Below are 21604 nucleotides of genomic sequence, written 5' to 3' on the forward strand. Positions count from 1 at the left end.
TTTCCAATTGTGCCAGTGACAAATTATATTGAGTAAACCAGATTTCCAGAATGATGTGGGTACAATATAAAAAGATATAGAATTGTATAAAAGGGTAGAAGGTTTTTAATGATAGTAAGCTTAGACTAATATATCGATTCATATCCAATTGAACTATTTGTATAAAGTTTGAAATTAGCCTTGAAATACAGATTTGAAGTTTATTTATTAGAGTGTTGGCATTATATGCAAGATTTTGAAAATCTGAATGCAGTCATAAATAAATAAATAATATTATTCTGATCTTAGGTTTAAAAATATAACAACAATAGATAAGGTTACAATTATAGACCTGAAAGGAAACAATCCATTGGAGAAGAAAGTAAAAGCATGCTAACATGTCTATAGTTAAGGTATAGTGGAGACTGGTCTCAAAATACTAAGATTGAAGGAGTAAGAACACTTACATGAGATGTACCTCTTAATAAATTTTAAGTATACAATACATCAATGTTAACTACAGGCAGACGCAGTGTTGTATAGCAGATCTCCAGAACTTATCGTAACTGAAACCTTATACCCATTGAATAACAATTCCCCATTTCTTCCCTAGTCCCTGGTGCCCTCCATTCTACTTTCTGCTTTTATTGTTTGACTATTTTGATTTTGTTGGAAACTGAACCCAGGGACTCTCCACCACTGAGCTACATCCCTACCCCTTTTTAATTTTTTCTATTTTGAGATAGGATCTTGCTAGTATATTCAGACTGTCCTCAAACTTGAGCTCCTCTTGCCTTAGCCTCTAGAATAGCTGGGATTGCAGGCATGTGCCATGGTGGTTGGCAGTTGGACTATTTTAGAAACCTAATGTAAATGGAATTATATAATATTTGTCCTGTCACTGACTTGTTTCAGTTAGTATATTTTCTCAAGGTACACCCTGTCACATCTGAAGTAACATTGTTTAATATCAACATTTAGTATATATAAAAAGATGGGTTTCAAACTCATCAACCCCCCTCCCCTAAAAGGGAAAGAATAAGAATAGATTCATGAGTGAATGTAAAATCATACACAGAGGTATGCAAGTTAACAGACCACTTAAAGCACTATGATAGTTACTGTCCCAGGCACTGTGGATGCAGTTATAGTTGGATCACTCAGGCTTAGCAAACAAAAGGTTCACAGTTGGTGAGACAGACAGATATGTAACAAATAATTGCAATATGATATTACATAAATAATGATAAGTTTCAGAAGTAATATGGAAAAGAGACTGAATCTATTGGTGTGAAGAAAAGGATTGGAAAGATAGAAGAGGCAAAACATTTGCTGGTTTTTAATTGTGGTTAGGATTTAAGTTCACAGGGAGAAATATAGAATTGGAGTAAGAACAATACACAAAGAAAAAGGGCAATATCTGTGTTTTTAAACACTTAAGAGTTGTGTAGAAGGTGAGGATGAATATTATGAAGTGCAGGATGGTTGGTACAACTTCATAACCCAGACTTCATGGACTTTATGTGCAAGTGTTTTATTATCAGTTTATCTTAAGCACTTAAATCTTAATTGTCACATGCATAGAGAATATAATTTATTTCATAAATTTCTTTTTTCCCCTTAACACTTTGTTTGAATCAGGCTCCAAGTAAGGCCCACAAATTATGAATGGGCTAATATGGGGTTTTAAATTATTGTACTACTTATAAAACCTGGATATTTCACATTTCAAAACATCTACTGTTACCTTCAATAATTTGGAAAGAACCATATTCATATATTTAGGATTAAAATAACACTAGCATACATCTTGTTTATGAATGGATTCATGCCTAAGGATGAGTTTTTCTGAATTTAAAAATCAGAAAGTATATTGTCTTTGGCAGCAATTTTGAATTTTCTGCCCACATAGGGGAGTTCTAATCTGTTGGAGTACATGTTTGATTTTTGTCACTAGCTTAAGCAGGAAAGCACCGTGGATGATGGATAACTGGCATACATACAAACATTTATTTGTTTGTTTGTTTGTTTATTTATTTATTTATGGTACAGGGGATTGAACCCCAAGGTTCTTTACTACTGAGTGACATCCCTAGCTCTTAAAAATTTTTAATTTTGAGACAGGGTCTTTGTAAGTTACTTAAGGCCTTGCTAAGTTAGACTGGCCTCAAATTTGCAATCTTTTCTCAGCCTCCCGAGTTGCTGGGATTATAGACATGAGCCATTGTATCTGACTTATGGAAGACTTTTTATGCTTTGAAGGTTTCCTAGACATTTATATATGGGAAATTTCTGTGTACAATCATCTGCATATAAAACTTAATTATGTCTTACATACATTACAGTTGTGAACATCATATTGCCAAGAAAGTCATGCTTCAAGCCCAAAATCAGAGTGAGAGGGAATTATCAAAATACAAGGCAAAGGGGATGGATACATGGAAACTATTATTTGAGACCATCAGTGCAGTGGCTTATCATGTGTGTGTAGCTAGGGGAGGTTTCACTTCCGAACTTTTATTATCCCTGGCACCACATAAAAATAGAAACAAATAAATAAAGGTATTGTGTCCATCTATGATTAAAATAAATAAATAAAGAAAGAATAGTTCATTGTTTTGGGAATTTGCAAAGTTGATGACAGTATTAAAGGTGTTTGAGTCAAAGTATGTTATTAGTTTCTACATCTGTGGTTTTACAGATTACTTGAGTAATACTTTAGCATTTTCAGACTTTATCACCGTGTTGAATATATTGCAGCAAAACACTTCATATTTATTTTCTGAATAAGGTTTTTATCTTTTCTTCCAAAAGCAATTATTTCAGAAAACATTTCTGCGTATTTATCTTATGTGTAGCAGTCAGCTTTTGGTCACCATGACAAAATACTTGAGATAACTAGCTTATAAAGAAAAAAGGTTTATTTTGGTTCATAGTTTTGAAGGTTCCAGCCTGTGACTGATTGACTTCATTGCTTTGGGCTTGTGTTGAGGCAGGCAGCACATTATAGTGAGAGTGTATGGTGGTGCCAAACTGTTTACCAACTGTTCTTGCCAGCTAGCAAAAGAAAGTAAGAAGAGGGCTGAGTCTGATCAGAGCCTATAATTCCCTTCAAAGGGATTCCCCCAATAACTTTAATGAACTCTATTAGGCCTTGCATTTTATAGGTTTCTTGAAACATCATGCTGGGGACTGAGCCTTTAACACTTGGACTGTTAATGCTTTCTTTTGTATCATAGTTACTCTGTATGTGCTTTTTTTGTGATATTGTGGATATTTTCTAGTTAAAGGAATTTTACTCTTGGTTTAACTTCTGAAGATCAAAGTTAATGGAAGGAGGACCAGTGAATAGTGCTATAGATAAAATTATTTCCACCTTTTATTTTCTATTATATTATTTGGAAACATCTATAGGTTTCCTTTTCTAGTAGTAAATTAATTAGCTTATAAAGAAAAAAAGGTTTATTTTGGTTCATATTGTTTACTTTTCCTATTTTTATCATTCATGATCAATTTGTTCTTTATTCTTGAAGCAGAAATTTATTAATCATCTCCTGTATGCTAGGAACTGTTCTTGAATAGTATGAATACAGTTATGAGCAAAAACATACAATAAAACTTGCAGTCTGAGAGAGAATTTTTAAAAAGTACATGTACTTAGTGGATTTATAGCAAAATACCTGAGATAAAATTAACTTATGAAGAGAAAAGGTTAAGTAGATTTTATTTTATGATATAGTTCTTCAAGCTTTGGGGAAGTTCCATTGTATCTTTGGGAAAGACTGGGTTTATTTTATAATCAGAAACAAGCATTGTCACAAATTATAAATACTGAAAAATTTTTTTTTCCTAATGAATAGAATTTTTTATCACAATAAATAAGCACAAATATTTGGAACAATATACATGATTATCAATGATTACCAATGTTACGATGTTCTAAACTTCCTGAAAGCAAAAATGTAAAAAAGAAAACAATGTTTTTTTCTGATTCCCATTTTCTGATTTTAAATAAAAATTTTAGATGAAATTATCACAAGTGTCCATATTTAATGATATATAAAAACGTATTTGATTTACACTTTGGCCTTCCTGAGGACCAGATCCTTGTTTTATTCACCTTTGTACAAGTGTCCCTCACATAAGAATAAAACAAATAGTAGTGAAAAATTTAAAATTCCAAATTATTGTGTTCTGGTGGTGCAGGAATATTCATATATGCCATTTTATGTTATGCTGAGTCTATTATAAGTTGGAACAGGATATTAGTGAATATTTCCTAAATTACTCTGAAATGGTGTTCATTCTCAATACAGACTATTAAACTCTTACAAGGGTAAGTAAGACCAATATGAGAAAAAGCCTATGAGACATGAGAGTGAAGACAGAGAACATTTGGATGAATTGTAAATCAGTGCCTGGAATGATCATTTAGTATTAGTTTATCTTATAAGTCGTATAAGAACCTCACCCATATTGCAGCTCTTAAGGAAATTGGTGAAGTTTCGGAGAGGATTTGTGAAATATTTCTTTTCTTTGTTTCTCTCTCTTTCTCTCGTATATATTTTTAGTTGTAGGTGAACATAATACCGTTATTTTATTTTTGTGCGGTGCTGAGGATCGGACCCAGTGCCTCATGTGGGCTAGGCGAGCACTGTACCACTGAGCCACAGCCCTTCTCTCTTTTTTTTAATGGTACCTGGGAATTGAACTAGGTAAGCATAGCTTACCACTGAACTACATCCCCAGATTTTTGCCAGATTGCCCAGACTGGCCTCAAATTTGCAATCTTCCTGCCTTATCCTCAGCCTCCCAAGTAGTGAATGTTACAGGCATGTTCTCGTATACCTGGCTTGTCAAATATTTCTAGAAATTCAGTGATCTTGGGCCAAAGGATGAGACTTATAGGCTGCAGGTTGTGAACTTTGGACAAGATGACACTGAGCTTTAGTTTCTACATCTATAAACTAAAAACAATATGCATATGTATGTAGAAAAGGCTGCATGCTTCAAACTCAACCATCTTGTGAAAATTCTTAATGTTTTCTGTCAAGTAATATAAATACACAGATATTGAATATGAATGTAAGGTAGAAATAAGCAGGATTATGAATATTTTTGTTTCTCCAGGTGATATCATTAGAAGACTCTTTTTTCCGTTTTCGTAGAATTTATTACCGTTGTTTACATTTATATTTGTGCTACACAATTAAAATTTAAAGTATTTTAGCTTTGATTTTACATTGACCTTAAATAGAATAATAAAAATTGACTTTTATTTCAGAAAAAAATATTGTGGTTAGTAAATTGGTCTAAAGGACCAAATAGTAAATGCTGTTTGCTTTGGGAGCCACCTGCAGTCTCGTTGCATATCTTTTTTTGGGGGGATATATGTGTGTGTGTGTATGTGTGTGTGTGTGTGTGTGTGTCTTTTAATTTAAAAACCATTCTTAGATCAGGGTAGTATAAACAAATCAGTGGCCCAATTTGGTCTACAGGTAGTTGATTAAAAACCTTTGTTCTATATAATTCTATAGTTTCTAGTTTGGAGTGTAAATCCTCCTATAATCTGACTGATGTGGTTTTTTTGGGGGGGGTGGGGGTAGGCACCAGAGTACCATGACACGAGACTGAATCAGTCAGGGTCACTCCAGGTGAAGTGGGCTGGCATGAAATAATACACCAGACAGAGAAAATACCTTTTCCTTGGAATTCTTCAGCGACGCCTCCTCTGCTCCAGCTCCCACAAAGAAGGCAGACAAAAGAGGAGGAGGATATTCTAAAGTCCCTTTTTATTGAGGGGAAGACACTTGAAAGTTTCACCCCAGTGAGGGGGGTCAGGTTTCAGGGGGTTGAGTCTAGCTTTCTGATGTCTTGGGTTCAGCAGATTGACTGACATCTTGGAAGGCCACACCCATCTTTGGTGCTATGTGAGGATCATAGGCAGAGGGAACGGAAAGGACGCATCTGTTACCAGCCCAAAGAGAGAGGCAGTGTCAGTCCAGTCCACTCATGTACTCATATTCATAGTTTACAAATACACAGCCCAGGGCTGACTCGCCATGCCAGAGATAGAACCCAGGGATGCTTGACTATTGAGCCACATCCCTAGCCCTTTTTATATTTTATTTAGAGACGGGGTCTCACTAAATTGCTTAGGGCCTCGCTGAGTTGCTGAGACTGGCTTTGAACTTGCAATCCTCCTGCCTCAGCCTCCCAACCGCTGGGATTACAGGCCTGCACCACTGTGTCTGGTCTGTATGATGTTTTTCTTAATTCATTCCCAGAAGACATGTTTTAACCCAATGATCTCTGCTTTGCTTATCATACATGCTTTTTTCTAATTTTCTTGCCATTTTGCTGATGTTATTTTTTTGTTTTTAACATGAATGTATTTGCCAAACCCTATTGAATTTCCTTTAATTTTTACTCTTATGTCTTTCAGGAGTATTTCATCCACAGGGGTTAAAATGCCTAAATGTGGTTTAAAATTTTGTTTTGGTAGCCTTCATCATAACATTTTCACAATTTTTTAAAAACATCTCTCATTGTTTCTTTTGTACTATTTTCTCTGCTCAAAGTATACACATTTCCATGGCTGATAATATGTACTTTGTTATTACACCTGAAGCAGTGAGAATGTACACTGTCTATCTATTTATCTATATATATGTATATCCAGATGAATAGTATTATCAAGAATATAAACAATATTAAATGGTGGTGAAGATGTGTGGGAAAAATGTAACTCATAAACTGTGGAATTGCAAATTAGTACAACTACTTCAGAAAGCAGTATGAAGATTCCTCCAAGAGGTAGGAATGGAAACATGTAACCCAGCTGTCCCACTCCTTGGTATATATCCAAAAGATCTAAAATCAGCATACTGTAGGGATGCTGCCGGATTAGTATTTATAGCAGTGCAGTTCATGATTGTTAAGCTGTGGAGCCAGTCTAGGGTAACCATCAACAGATGAATGGATAAAGAAAATGTGGTTTATATACACAGTGAAGTTTTACTCAGCCATAAAGAAGAATGAAATTAATGTATTTGCTGTTAATGAACGGATGTGTAGATCATCATGCTAAGTGAAATAAGCCAGAGCACAAAGGTCAAGAACAAAATAGGAGAAAAAGTAGTGGGAAGATTTCCATGAAAATAGAAGAGAGATCAGTGGAATCCCGGAAGGGAATTGATGGGGACAGAGGCAGGACTGGAAAAGAGAAAAGGTGGAATGAATCTGTCTAAACTTTCCTGTGTACATATATGAATATGCTACAGTGAATTTCACCTTTATGTATATCCATGATGCACTAATTAGGAAAACTATAAATAGAAGAAAGATCTGTAGAGGAAAGGGAACTGGGAGAAGGGGGAGAGGGAGGAAGTAAGGGGACTGAATTGGAGCAAACTGTATTTCATGCTTATATGATTATGTCATAATGAGCCCCAACATTATGTATAATTATAATGAACTAATTAAAAAAATAAATTTCAAACTTCACATAAATCATTAGAATTGTGGAATTTTGTTTGTGTGTTTTTTTCTGGCAAAAATTCATGGACTCTACTCCTTAAGAGATTTTGATCCTAGATGTGGGCATGAGGCACAGGAGTGTTTGTCTGCATTTTTAACCTGTACCCTAAGTAATTGCTATGGATATGGTACTGATTGCTATGGATATGATCATTAAAAAAAACTTTAGTTTGGTAACTAATTAAACTTTAGGACTGAAAAAAATCTGTGATATAGTTTTAGTACAGTTAACTTAATGGGTAAAATCCTAAGCCTCATTTTCCTTTGTAATCCATGAGAAGCTCTGCTTTGTTTATTTCATGAGGTTTGAATTGAAATATAGTATTTGTGAAAACATTTGAAAATTAGTGTAGATATATGATGGTGATTTTATGTGTAGGTATTTTTCTGTTGGTTTGTAAGTTTAGAAAATAAAGGATCATACAAAAATATGCTTTGAACTGAAGTTTAGTGTAGAGAGTAATTTTTGCTGAATTTTAGTAAGTATGATATTAACAAATATGTGGGAAATATTTTCTTTTTTATAAATTTTTAATGTAGATCTTTTTGAATGTTGACTGAAAACTCAGAAGTGTTATAGAAGCAGCTTAGATGTTAGTATGTAGCTGTGCAGAGTTTACTTAAACATTTTGTTAACATTGATATCTTAGGTCACAGTATTTATTTCCTTTTAGCTATTTGCCTTGACCATTCTAGCTTCTTATAATCTTTCAGCTTCCCTTTCATTATGTAGATATTCTTATATCTATGCAAATAGAAAGTAATATAATATACGTCTATGAATTCCTGGCCTATTTCTTTATTATTTTGAAACAAATCCAAGACCTACAGGTTCATCTGGAAATTCATGGACCTATGCTTTCTCAACAAAACAAAACAAGGGCTTAAAGAAGTATAAGAATAATACTATTTTCATGCCTATAAAAATCAACAATAATTTAGTACTCTAGGGTACGGTTCAAATTTCTTCTTATTTCCTACATTTCTTTTTTTCCCCTTAACACTTTGTTTGAATCAGAATTCAAGTAACGCTTGCATATTATGAATGCTTAATATAGGTTTAAAACTCTGTATTGTTTAAAAAGCCAGGATGCTAGCTAATTCACAATTAGACCTGCAAAGATCAGCTAGAACTGTGCAACTTTTTATGTGATCTGAGGGATAGAGCCATGCAGGAGTTTGTGTTGAGAGTAGGGGGTCTTCAACCAGTTGGCTACTGTGGGACTAGATACTTACCATGTAAACTGGAAGGTCCTGCCTGTTAAGATCCTGAAACATTGGCTCAAATAACTTTCAATGCCTTGTTAGGCAACTCAAGTGGCATAGGTGTGCCTGGTATATCTGAATTATAGTAGTCCCCCTGTGTCTTTTCCATTGCTCTAGCATCAGGTTCCTAAAAACTGATGCTTGGTTCTTTCTTCAGAATAAAGAAGTCTTGTCTCTCTCTTGGCAAGACAGAATGTCATCTGGTTTTGGATGCTTTATGAACTGGTAAGAAGAAATTAAAAATAGGCTCTAGGCACATAGAATTTCAGATTGATGGCATTGAGTTTCTTAGTTCTGTTTCTTAAACTTGAAGCCCTTCTGCGTGGCAAGATTAACTTTGGGTACAAGTATTCAAAGGTTGCATCCCCAGGAACTTTTTGGATATTTGAATATTTTTGTCAGTTTTCTATAGAACTGTGGATTCTACCACTTCCCCAAGGATAATCTCGTAGTCTGATCTTTCCAAGGGTTCCATGGCTGTGAACAGCTGTCTTCTAGTGTGAAATGATGACTTCTGGTTGTACCATTTGACAGATAGCAGCATAGTGCCACAGGTCTTACTGCAGGTGAGCATGGTAGTGCTAGCAGCAGCTTTGTGCAGGAAGCCTGGTTAGGCTACCTGCTGTGCTATAGAATCTCTGTAATGTATAGCCACAGCAGGATCCTGGTCCTGGGCAGGGGTTGCTGGAATCCACAGCATAGTGGCCAGATCTGTCAGTTTTCCCTTCAGCCCAAACACATGTAAAATTGAAAAATTATACAAGTATAATAAACATTGTGATATATTTCTTTTAGTGGCTGTTTTTATTATCTGTTTATCAGTCCAAAGTAAGTTTCAAGTACTACTTTACATCGCTACTAAAATCTTTGGCATTTGTGTCATTAATTAGAGTATAATATTAGTTGAGTATTTTTGAGTATGCTTGAATTTGAGTACAGCTCAATTCAAGAATCTTCATTGTACTCTTGGAAAAGTTTCTTTTGTTTGTTTTGTTTCTTGCAGTGCCAAGTGCTTTTATCAGTGAGTTATACCTCCAGTTCCTGGATGAGTTCTATTAATTATTTCCAGTTTGGCAACCCAAAAACCTCGGTAATGAATGATATAGAACACAGATATCATTCTCTGATACCCCTTCCTGTTCTTCCCTTCTCAAGAGATACCATTTTTTTTATTTGTATTCATAAAAATAAAATAGTGAAGAATGTGCATTTTTGTGTAATACTTTTGAGAGTATTATGTGTGGATGCATATAGCTATTTTTCTTTTTATTAGAGTAATATCTTATGAATATATCAGAATTTGTACATTCTTTGTCAGTTATATCCTTAATAATATTTTCTCCTAGCCTGTGGCTAGAAGTTTGTTATTTTGATGAGATGTAATTTATCAGTTTTCAGTTTTGTAGTTAATGCTTTCTCCGCCCTGTTTTAAGAAATCTCTTTTCGAAGTCATGAGAATATTCTCATTTTATATTGTTTCTCCAACTGGTATTGGTTTTGCTTTTTGGCAAACTCTTGATTTCTTCCCTGTTAGGTGCCAGCTGAAATTTCTGCTCAATTTTTTAGTCCTTAATTGAACATATGGCATATTATCCTTGGGGAAGTGGTAGAATCCATATGTTGAACTAGAGATTTGGGCACAGTTGATATATAGGTTTGGTGGTGCCTATTTTCTTATCTCCCTTCTGGAGATTTATTCCTCACTTTCCAGTTGTTGAAATTATGGCAGACTCTCGTGTTTTAAGCTTTGTGGATTTCTTTCTTTTTTTTAAGTTGTTTTAAGTGGTAGTTGGACACAATACCTTTATTTTATTTATTTATTTTTATGTGATGCTGAGGATCGAACCCAGCGCCTTGCACATACTAGGTGAGCCCCAACCCCAGCCCCAGCTTTGTGGATTTCTAAACTTGAATTTTAGCAGTCCTGTGTAGTGCTGCTGGTGGGAGTGTGGGAGGGGCTGCTTTTTAAGTGATGATCCTTTAAAAACTAGTAAATACTATTTTTAATATTTTAAATAGTAAATATATAACATGATTCAGTTAGATTCATTCCACATTTCTTTCCCTATCCCTTATTATTATTCCTGTATGCTGGGTTAGTATTGTAATAAGTCCATAGTTGCAATTGTGTCAAGAATTAGCAAATTTTTTCCGTGAAACATCAGATTTTATGCTCTGCTATCTGTAAGGTCTTTGTTGTAACTACTCAGTACTGATGTCATTCACTAAAATGGTTAGTCACACAAGAGACAAGCATGTGGACCTGAGTGTTTCAATAAAATTCTGTCTACAGACAAAAGATCTTAGGCCACATTTAGCCCATGGGTTGCAATTTGCTGACCTCTGGCCTATATATAATATGAGCAATTTGGTTCACTGAATTTATTATTTCTGACAAACTTATAGTCCTCCCTTTATGATTGTAAATGTACAGTTGCAGAATCCCAAAATATTACATTTTGGGAGAATCATTTGTTAGGTTTCTTAAGGAGAGTACTATGTATAGTTCTTTTTGTCCTAACTGGCTGAGAAATTACTAGATAAGTGGGGTCTCTTTAATTCATTTATTTTATTTTATTTTTTTAAAGAGAGAGAATTTTTTTTTTAATATTTATTTTTTAGTTTTCAGTGGACACAACATCTTTGTTTGTATGTGGTGCTGAGGATCGAACCCGGGCCGCACGCATGCCAGGCGAGAGCGCTACTGCTTGAGCTACATCCCCAGCCCCGGGTCTCTTTAATTTAATATAGCATTTTTGGCAGTAAGTTCTGTTACCATTCCTGGGTATCTGAACTTCTCAGGCTTTGTCACTGAAATGTTTTTATAATGGAATTGTGCTTTAGCCTAGGCCTTTACATGTGTTAACTGTTAACTGCCTTGATGACTTTATAATGTCTGTTCTGTGCCTGGCATAGAAGGGAACCACAAGAAATGGTTATTTTTGAGATAATGCTTGGGATGTGATGGAAAGGAAGTTTGAGTCCTTCTCCTATCCTTTCTCTTTTTTATTTCTTACTCAGTCAAGTGAAAGCAGGTAAGACTGAAAAGCATATGCTTTTCCTTCTCTGATTTCCCAAGTATTTGTCAAGTTTTCCTTTTTCAATGTCAAATTGATTATTCTTTAAACTAATACAATTTTGGGAACATTTGTAGACTTTTATTTTATATACAGATTTACTGAGAAATAATGAGTATACAATTTGATGAATTTTGTCATGTATACACTGAACCCACCACCACTTCATCAAGAAGGCTCTGTGCCCACCCCTTTGTAATGATTTTTACTCATCTGTTTTTCTTGCCTATGGAGAAGTTTATATTTCCTAAAATTTTAAACGAGTGGAATAATACAGTATGTACATTTTTGGAGGAATTTTTGACTTCTCAGCACAGTTATCTTAAGGTTTATTCATGTTTCTTGTTGAATAATTGTTTCTTTTAATGGCTTACTAATATTCTACTTTGACAATTCCAAAATGTGTTAATGCATTCATCTGTTTAATGAACATTTGGTTAAGTTATTTCCATTTTGGAGTTGTTAATAATAAAACTGTAGTGAATATTTGTATACAAATCTGAGTGGACATGTGCTTTCATTTTTCTTGGGTAATTAGAAGTAGAATGATCAGGTCATGTATGCTACATATATGTTTAACTTTTGAGAAACTCCCCAAGTGTTTGTTAACATTTTACATTCTGGAAAGTTCTATTTACTCCACACTCTTTCCAACACATGGTATAGTCACTCTTTATTTTTAGCTTTTCTAGTGGTATAGTCTGTGGATGTCTTTATCATGGAGTCTCAGTGTCATTTCAGTTTCCACTTTGCACTTGACTTGTGATGTTAGGCTACTTATTTATAATGTGTAAATCTTCAATAAAGTAACTGTTCAAATATTTTGACCCCTCTATATTGGGTGGTCTGTATTTTACAGTTGAGTGGTAGGGGTTCTTATATGTTCAGGATTCAAGTTCTTACAGATTTTGCAAATACTTTTTATCTGTTGTAGCTTGCCTTTTTGATTTTTTTTTTCTTTCAAGACTGAAGAGTAAACAGTGTTATTTTGTATGGGGGATTGAACCCAGGGGTACTTAACGGCAGAACCGCATCCGCTAGCCCTTTTTATTTATTATTTTGAGACAGGGTCTAACTAAGTTGCTCAGGGCCTTGCTTAGTTGCTGAGGCTGGCTTTGAACTTGTGATCCTCCTGCTTCGGCTTCCTGAGTTGCTGGGATTATAGGCATATGCCACTATGCCCGGAGAGTAAGCAGTTTTTAATTTTGTTTTTACTTTAATTTTTTTCTTTGTAGTTCTTTTTTGTGTTCTTTGTGTCCTATTTCCATTCTGCATCATTTCATTTCTTCTACTTCTTCAAATAAGTTGAATATCCCAGATTGACCTTTTTTTTTTAGCCATTAGACCAAAAAATAAAAAATAAAAAAAAAACACAGGAGGCAATTATAAAATATGAAGCTAGAGTTGTATTTGTGTTTATTATTGTTATACTTTAATAGCAAATTATTTATGATCCGGAATCTTTCTTTTTGGTTGATTTTTAAACTTGTTAAAGGGCCTGTAAAATTGCTACTGATTGAGTTTGTTTTATGGGTGAGGAAACAGATTTTATAGATTACATGATTGTGCTAATAGGTTATGATCATGCCAAGACCAAATACAATACCAAACCCTTAATCCTCTCAAATCTTGGTTTACTATTCATTTTTTTTTATAAAGTGCCATCTTTCATGATTCTGCTAAAATTTTACTGTGTATCGCAACATACTAAAATAAATTCAGTCCTTTGTGGTTATAAAAAAATCCTCATTGAATGTATTACTATTGAAATTATTAAGTATGTTGGCTTTCTGAAAGGAATATAATTTTTTCTTTGTCAGTAAGTGAAGATATTGAATTTAACACTTGTTTTTTAATTGTTTCCAAAGGTCTGTAAACAGATCTGGCTAGGATTATTTGATGATAGATCTTCAGCGATTCCAGACTTCAGGGATCCACAAAAAGTGAAAGAGTTTTTACAAGAAAAATATGAAAAGAAAAGATGGTGAGTGAACTGTTTGTATTTCCACTAAAGCCTCACAAAATTTTATTAATTATGGTTAAGGTTAGTCTATTATGATGAAGGAAGGCAGACGGGAAGAAAACAAAGTAGCTAAGTAGGTAAGTAGGTTCTCATTATCCTTTGGTTTATTATTGGATTTGTTTTTCAAAAATGTTTACTCCTTTATCTTACTTCACTATACCTATTAGCAGCCTTTTAATTATAATTACCAGGACTCAGTCAATTTGCTACCTGGTTAAGAAGGGAGCATTTATACTTCCTTAACTAAATCCATTGTTTTAATAGGTTATCCGTAAAGCTAATGTGTCCCTTACAGCACAGCAAGGACTATATCTACAGAGCTAGTGTTCAACCACTTAGGGCTCCTCATTTTTAGCTTTATGTCTAGGTATAGTACTCATTAACTATGAGCAGTTTTGAATAGCATCTTTACTTCTTTGGAGGTTAAGAAGATAGAGGAGTCAAGAATAGAGGGAATAGATAATGAGGAAGTAAACTGCCACTTTTCCCCAACAGATGATATATTTATAACCTGTTTTGGTCCTGAGAGAACACTTGCTGTGGTTTATAGGGGAGTGATCTTTACTCTCAGTCAGTAAGCACGTTAGCTCTGATTTGTATGCTCGGTCAGATTTATATATTTCTTTTTTTTTTTTTTTTAATTTTTGTAGTTGTACATGGACAGCATGCCTTTATTTTATTTGTTTATTTTTATGTGGTGCTGAGGATCGAACCCAATTCCTCACTCATGCTAGGCCACTGAGCTACAGCCTCAGCCCCAGTTTTATATTCTTACTGATCACTAAAACAGACTACTTTTTGCAAGGCAAAATTAACCAGGACTATATTCACTGGTGCTAGGTACATTGGTTATGAATATAGGTAGAAATATACCACTATAATTTTAGTTCAGAAAAGAAAAAGTATTAAAAGGTGATAATAAAAATATAGTGAAATGAATAATTCTTTTAAAGAAAGTGATATTGTCCTTTTACCATTTAATTCTTAACTTCTTATACACTTTATACTCTATAGAAGAGTGTTCTCCTTGCATAGTCCTGGTGTAATTTTCAGTTTTCTTATCAGTTTTACTTTCAACAACTAAGAAACTAAGTTTGGTTAGGATTTTAGATAGGGTAGTATTAGCCATGAAGATAAAAATGCATGTGAATTGTAAGAGAAAATGTGAATAATATTGATAGAATTAAAACCATAGATTGACAGTCCTGTATTTATAAGAATAATAAGTTATTCCTTCAAACCATAAGCTAAGTAACTAAAAAGCCTGAAGTAATTATAAGTCCTTGTTTTCTAACAGAATAGTAATAGCAAGAGTAATACAAATACAAACTGTAAATGGTAGGTGGAGAGGGGTGACCATTATTTTCAAGGGCCAGAACCTATGTATATCTTTTTAACTCTGCTCTTGATTGCACACTCCTAACATGTACTGTATTTCAGTGCAAAATTGTGGCCACTGTATTAATGTATATCCACAGTATTCTGTGCCTGCTAATCTTGCACTAATGACAGCTTTAGTGATAAATGATTTTTAAGTAATATCTGCACAATTTTTTTAAAAAGCTTCACATAATGGTGGTCTCACCCTACTGTTCTGTAAAAAAATTGGCATATGATCTACAACAATTTTGCAGTGATAATTACTAATGTAACGGCAAGCTTTTTTTTTTTTTTTCTTTTGGTAAATGTGGTATGAGCACTATCCAAATACAGTCTCGCTAAGACTCCTTAATATAGAAAGCTGCACTTATAACAGTGATGCTGTTGTTATTCATGATCTTTTGAGAATCACTCCTCAATCTTCTGCAAGATTAGTCCCTTTACTTTAAGTGGTTTTTTTGTGCTATAAACTCTTATCTGGTTTGGCTGTACTCAAGAATTTATGTTGTCAGTGGAATGCCCAATTACAGGAAAGCATAGCTTCTTTGTATTCATTCTTACATCTCTTGTCATTTCTACCATTTATTTAAAAAAGCAATTGCTCATGATTATTATGTGTTCGGTAATAACTAGCACTCCCTATAGTTAATGTACTAAGAACTGTTCTGTGTGTTCTACAAATGGTAACTCATTTAAACCCCACAGCAACTCTATCTCCATTTTATAGATGAAAATGAAAGAACAGGGTTGAAGTTTGCCCCGAGTTTTCACAGCCATTAAGTGGTGAAGCTGGGATCTTGTCACTGGAATAGGTGCTCTTAACAATACTATGTTCTTACTTGTTCAACTGTTTATTATGGGGGATGGGATGGAGAGTAGGGTAGACCTATAATTACAGAGAACAGAAGATTTCAATAATGCTATGTCTAGAGATTAGCATTGCCAACTTTGGGGCATTTTATCCTTACTGCTTTTTTCTTTCCTTCATTGCCCTCCTCCCATGAATCCTGCCATGATGGGGTCAAACCTGAAACACTTATGACATCTTATGGGAATCTTTCCATGTCAAGCAGAGTAGCTCCATAATATTATTATAAATTTTAGCATAATCCCTTTAAGTATTTTTTTTTTCGTGATGGATGTACAGTTTGTCTCCAATTTTTAAAAAAATTATTTAAATTGCTGTGGTAACATGCATGTTCATGTACCAATATGCACTTACCAAGTTGATTGCTAAGGATAAATTTCTGGAATGGGTACTTCTTGGGCACAGAGCATATGTATGAATGTGTTTCAGTAGACAGCATGAAGTTCACATGTGGATGAGAGATAGCTTAATTGTACATTTTTTTTCCTTTATAAGTTTTCATATCTGTGTCTCCTTTTGTGAATTGGTTTGGTCCATTTCAAAATGAATTTAAATGATCTTATTATAGATTTATAATAATTCCTTATATTTTAAGACTATTAACTGTAATATAATAAATGTTTCTTTACCTTCTTTTACATCTCCAAATGTTTATGATCTTAATATATTTTTGTTTTTAAAAATTAAAGTAAATTCTATGTCTGTGTAAAAATATACTACAATGAATTCTCATACACATGTATGTATGTATGTGTGTATATGTGTGTATGTATGTATATGTGGTGTATGTGTGTATATATATACACACACACTGATAATGCACTAATTACAGTAATAATAATAAAAGGTCAGTAGAGTAGAGCAAGTGGATCAGGGAGAGGGAGGAAAAGATGGAAAGGGAAGGTACAGGGGAATGAAATTTATGAAATTATATGCCTGTACAAATATGATTTAATGAATTTCACTATTTATAATTATGCACCAATATAAGTAAATTAAAAAGAGCTAAATAATCAAATTATATTGCAATAAAAATAATAAGCTACTGATACATGTATAACATAACAGAAAATTACAGTATTAACTATTCATCTTCTGTTTTAAAAAACAGTTGGTATATTGTATTTATAAAAATAATAAATATATAATTTTTTATAAAAGCCATTGGTAAATAATTGAAAAAAGTTTTTTGGTTCATCTATTACATTCTCTGGTGTTCCAATTAAGTGTAGTCTTAAGCTATCAATTTTAAGTGAGATTTTTCAGATAAGATTAATGTGGAAACAGTTTTGTACAAAATTAGAATTGAGCTTATCTTTTAGTGTAGGATTCCTATGCTTTAAAAATTAACTACCTATTCTAATTTTCACGTTTTAGGTATGTCCCACCAGAACAAGCCAAAGTGGTGGCATCAGTTCATGCATCTATTTCAGGTTCCTCTGCCAGTAGCACAAGCAGCACACCTGAGGTCAAACCACTGAAATCTCTTTTAGGAGATTCTGCACCAGCACTGCACTTAAATAAGGGCACACCTACTCAGGTGAGTAGTCTTTTAAAAGTCTTTGTAAGGACTTCCACTTAAGGAGAATTGAATATCAAGAATTTGAGAGGGGGTGTGTGTGTGTGTGTCTGTCTTGTTGTTGTGTTGGACAACCACTTTTACCACTGAGCCATATCCCTAGCCCAAGAATTTGAGAATTTTTTTTTTTTTTAATTTGAGAATCTAAGACAGCAATATAACATATGTCCTCATGGTTTGTAATACATTAATTGATTATTGGGTAAGTGATAGGAATGTGGTTTTGTTCTGTTTTTGATTGCTTTAACTTCTCTACAGTTTATGGAGGTGTACAGGAAAGTTGCTAAAGCTATCTGTCTTGATAAACAATTAGTAAAACCTGAATCTGTAGTGACAGAGCAGGATAGCTTCTGTGATGTACTTTAACGGGATATAATAAGATTTTCCCAAATGTGTGATTGTGTGGCATGTTTATCATTGAAACTCGGATGGCTTTCCCTTATAACTTATTCTGAAAATATGAAGAGTACAGTCTTCATAAATTGATTTCTGAGGTTAGTACTTTGTTGTACTAGATGGAGTTGTGACAGATCTTGTTCTGCGTGGCATTGCAACTTTAATCCTATACAGCGGTTCTGAAGTATAGTACTGTAGATTACATTCTACCATTTTTATAGTGCATTCTAGGGCTTTTGGATAAATTGCTTTGTTTTCACAAAAGGTGTGGGTGAAAAATATGAACAAAGGAATTAAGTCAGTATACTGTAACTCTTCCTGCATATAAGTACTTCATGAATTAGAGATAGTTTTGTATAAAAATTCAGCAGCTCTTACTGAAAAATGTTTATAGTTGACATGTGGTTTTTAGTCCCCAGTTGTTGGTCGCTCTCAAGGACAACAGCAAGAAAAGAAGCAGTTTGATCTTTTGAGTGATCTTGGCTCAGACATTTTTGCTGCTCCAGCTCCTCAGTCAACAGCCACAGCCAATTTTGCTAACTTTGCACATTTCAACAGTCATGCAGGTATGTCTTTTTTCAATAGCTTTTGGATGGTATATGTATAGAACACCAAGAAACATTCAATCACTGAGCAACTTCCCCAGCCCTATTTTATATTTCATTTAGAGACAGGGTCTCACTGAGTTGCTTAGCACCTCTCTTTTGCTGAGACTGGCTTTGAACTTTCCATCCTCCTGCCTCAGCCTCCCAAGCTGCTCACATTACAAGTGTGCACCACTGTACGTGCCTCAGCATTCATTCTTCATTAAGCATCAGTTTAGTTGAGGGTATTTGATTACCCTTAAATATATATAACTATGTAACAGTGGTACTTTTAAACACAAAAGAGATTAAGTATTTTATGTCTGTTAAACAGGACTTTTATTTGTTAAACCTCAATATGGTTATAAATTGTTTAAATAATAATAGTAATAATTCATTCAAATTTTTATTTCAGTTCTAATTTTTTGTGTATTATGAGTGTGTGTGTGTATATATATATATATATATATATACATACACACACGTATATACTCTGACACACATGCATATATACACACATGTGATCATATAAATATGTACCTAAAATTTGTTTGAATAAGGTTTCAAATAAGGTGTAGACATTGTAGTTGTGAAGTAAGTCTCTTAGGTATTTTAATCTATAGGTTCTTTTTCCATCATTTTTTCCTCTTATATAAATTGTTAAAAGATAGGAGCTTATTTGTCCTGTAGAGTTTGCCGTGGTCTAAATTTGTTGATTGTACCATTGTGGAGCTGTTAAACAAGCTACTTTTTTCTATATATTTCTTGTAGGTTGTAGTTGGATCTAGAGATTGGTCAGTTACAGGTGTGTGTGTGTGTTGGGTTGCTAGGGAGTTCCAGATTCTTTATGGGAGGAATAACTAGGGGACTGACTATTTGGAATTTAAGAGGCACATAATTTTGCAGTCTCTTTTTTTATACTATTAACTGCTCATTAATACTTGGGTCAATTATGCCAAATAATGATAAGCCTAAATTTATCTATTCATTATTTATTGTATTGGATTTATATTAGAAACATTACATTTCTATTGAAAATATACATGGAATCTATTTTGGATGCTAGTAAGCATTGAAGTGTATTACAGAAGATATACCCATCTCCATTTATGAATGATTAAAGAAGCATCAATTCAAATGTACTAAATACTAATTTAGGAATTAATTTAGCCATTTAATGGTTTTATTTACTAATTCAAAACTTTGCTTTATATTATTTTCAAATGTGTGGGTAAGTTACTGCCAAAAGCTGATTTCTATAACTATAGATAAGAAAAATTTAAGACTTAATTTTTCTAAAATATATATTTCATAATTTTATGAGCATAGTAAAAATATTTCAGTTTATTTCATGTTTCCTTTTTTATGCATTTTGAGCATTTACAGATCAGGGATTATTGTTACACTTTTTTTATTTGTTTGTTTGTTTGTTATCTCTACAGACTAATTTGTACCATAACTGTACTCATACTTTAATAACTCCCTTAAAATGTTCTTTGAAAAAAATAGAAATAGTTGTAGAATATGAAATTAAAGAAGAAAGAAACCTATTTTTACAAGATCCATAGATGGTGATAGGTTTTTAATTATTCTTTCTTTCTTTCTTATATATGGTGGAAATGATAGATGAATATGAGGAAATACTTCAGTAACCAAGTAGCTGGGATGTGTTGCTTAAAGAAGTAGTCCTTTTTCAGACTAAAGTTCTTACTTATCAAAAATGCCTACTCAAATCTCCCCCCCCCCCCCACACACACATACCCTGCTTCATTCTACTTATATTTGATACCAGGAAAATGCCTTTTTAAAGAAGGTTCTACAAAATTACTCAGTTTTCCCTTCAGTATATTTGATATCATGTTGACATTTTGCCTTGGAATAATTTTTATATGTGAATCAATGTCATGATTCCACTGATGAATCTTTTTCTAGAACCATTGAAAGCACTGTGTAATTTTATTTTTTCATGTGTAGTTCACAAATAAGTCATTGATGGATGAGTTCTCACTCTGAAGTTCTGATTTAAAAAAAATGAAGAATTTACCCTGAAGAGTTTGATGGTATTTAATGACAAGTGATAATTATTCAGATGTGCCAATCTGGTTAGCATCGTTTGTTAGGAAACTTGTTTTGTTGTAGATAATTGAAGTGGCTTAAAAGCTAGAAATCTATACCTTCAAAAGAACATTCTGGCTGAGGTGGTGTATATGAATATGTGGGGTCCTTATTGTGTTCAAAGAGTCATCTTCTACAGAAATAGGAAGTTAGAAACATAATTCATGTATGGAGTATTTTGCTTGGTTATAAACATTGTATCACAAAATCTGAACTGTAGTTTTATCATATGTTATGGATCCCTCAGATGACACAAATGAGTCATGTAATGCTGTGTGGAACTGTGGTATCTTTTTTAAAAAAGGAATATTCTAATCTATCACTACATGGAAACATGGACAGAGGGGTATTAGATGAAGAGGATCAAGAAGTCTGGTTTTGTTTGTTCTGTGTGAAATGCCCTCTTTTTTTTTTTGTACCAGGGATTGAACCCAGGAGTTCAAAGCACCCTGGGGTGCTTAACCACTGACATATCCTCAGCCTTTTAAAACATTTTTGTTTTGAGACAGGGTCTCACTAAGTTGAGAAATGTAAGTGTATTTCAGAACAGCAGAAGAGATGGTACAGGTATCTGGTATAAGGTTAGGTACATTTTTTTCCCCCTACTTTATACCCATGCAGACATATACAAAACAAAATACTATTAAGCTTTTTGGATTTTCTTCCTAGAATAGGAAGAAATATGTGTAGTAAGTTGCTTTGTTGGTGGAAGAAGTTTTTTTTTTTTTAGTAACTTTTTTGGTTTGTTTACAGTAGAATACATGTAAAAGCTCTACAAACTCAGGCATACATAAAAGA

At 33.6% G+C, this 21604-nt stretch overlaps 1 protein-coding gene across 6 annotated transcripts in view; it reads left to right on the top strand.

Annotated features, from left to right (window-relative positions):
• The window catches only part of Agfg1 (ArfGAP with FG repeats 1), a 55987-nt gene that overhangs the window by 16602 nt on the left and 17781 nt on the right, over nt 1–21604 (top strand). For all 6 annotated transcript variants that reach the window (XM_058577563.1, XM_058577565.1, XM_046439655.2 and 3 more), the window contains exons 3-5: nt 13730–13845; nt 17510–17672; nt 18520–18673. In XM_058577563.1, the coding sequence (XP_058433546.1) occupies nt 13730–13845; nt 17510–17672; nt 18520–18673 (433 nt within the window). The remainder of the gene's footprint in view (nt 1–13729; nt 13846–17509; nt 17673–18519; nt 18674–21604) is intronic.

The sequence above is a fragment of the Marmota monax genome, unplaced genomic scaffold (assembly GCF_021218885.2).
Source record: "Marmota monax isolate L192 unplaced genomic scaffold, Marmota_monax_Labrador192_F-V1.1 WCK01_AAM20220418_F8-fsc00041, whole genome shotgun sequence".
In the NCBI taxonomy this organism is placed as follows: Eukaryota; Metazoa; Chordata; class Mammalia; order Rodentia; family Sciuridae; genus Marmota; species Marmota monax.